This window comes from Chaetura pelagica, unplaced genomic scaffold (assembly GCF_000747805.2).
Source record: "Chaetura pelagica isolate M959 unplaced genomic scaffold, ChaPel_1.0 scaffold101, whole genome shotgun sequence".
Taxonomy (NCBI): domain Eukaryota; kingdom Metazoa; phylum Chordata; class Aves; order Apodiformes; family Apodidae; genus Chaetura; species Chaetura pelagica.
In genome coordinates, this window is record NW_009952564.1 from 7,381,774 (window position 1) to 7,382,909 (window position 1,136).

General features: G+C 38.4%; 1 protein-coding gene across 1 annotated transcript in view; it reads left to right on the forward strand.

Moving 5' to 3' along the window:
- The first annotated feature begins 702 nt into the window (after positions 1-702).
- KIAA2018 (KIAA2018 ortholog) overlaps positions 703-1,136 on the forward strand; it is a 14,000-nt gene continuing 13,566 nt past the window's right edge. The window contains exon 1 of the mRNA XM_009993376.1: positions 703-761. Within this exon, the coding sequence (XP_009991678.1) occupies positions 715-761 (47 nt within the window). The 5' untranslated portion in view covers positions 703-714. The remainder of the gene's footprint in view (positions 762-1,136) is intronic.

The following is a 1,136-nucleotide window of genomic DNA, read 5'->3' on the forward strand; positions in this document are numbered from 1 at the left end:
ACTTGTTCAACCATCATTCACCTAATCTTGTCTTTTGTTTATTTTTTTCATCATGTTTTTGTTTGAGTAAATAAAGGCTACTGATGTGTTCAAGATGAGGACAAGTTAGGGGCAATTCATTAGGCCCTTGTGTATAACTTTATTTCACACCTTTATTTTTAACTGAATTTTATAAATCTGACAACATAGGGCATTATTTTGGGCCATTTTAAGCACTATGTTAATTCAATAATTTGTAATTTGCTACATTAATGGCACTCTAAATAATTCTAATAAAATGTCCTCATTGGAGCTTGTATTTTGCTTAGCATTCACACTTTATGTAGAACTGGGAATTCAATGTATAGTCAATTAAGAAGAGCTGTACTTCCTCCCATTCAAAAACCATTAATACCCTCTTAATTTTCCTTCTTGCTTGCTTAAAGTAGCTAGGATTAGAATTGTTTTTATATTTGAAGAAATGGAGATGGAAACCAGTTCATCATAGACAGCAGGGGCTCACGTAGCACCCTGCTAGGTAATGTACTTAATTTTTTAATGCTCACATGTCCACCCATTGTACATCAAGATGATGGACTTGTGGGTACATTGTAGCATGGCCCCCTCTGTGTGGGCAAAGGCAGAGTTGTAACAAATGCCGTGTTCTCAGAGTTCAGAAGGAGTGCACTTTTTAATTCCTTCCGCAATTTTCTTTAGGCTCTCTGCTCCGAAACCATGCCAGAGATGACAGAGAATGAGACACCTACTAAGAAGCAACATCGGTGAGTTCCTGTGGGGGATTGTCTGTTTTGTAGTTCCGTAGATAAGTCACATTTCTCAAGTTTCTACTAAAAATTTGGCAATAAGGGAGGGTATTGACAAGAAGCTCTGAGGATTGACCAGGGCTGATCCAAACTCTTCTCCAATCTATGCTGAATTACATGTCAAAGACATGTCTATCTGGGCAAGGGTGATTCTTTGTTACACTGACTACTCAGATGTGTATAAAACTGTGTTGTCACCTCAGTTAGAGGGAAGCTTGTAGTACTCTGGAGACTTCTCATGTTGAGGGTCCCTATACTCATTTTGACAGAATAATTTCGATCCCTTCCTCATCTCCCAGTGGAATCTGGATCTTACATCTAAGGTTCCTGCTG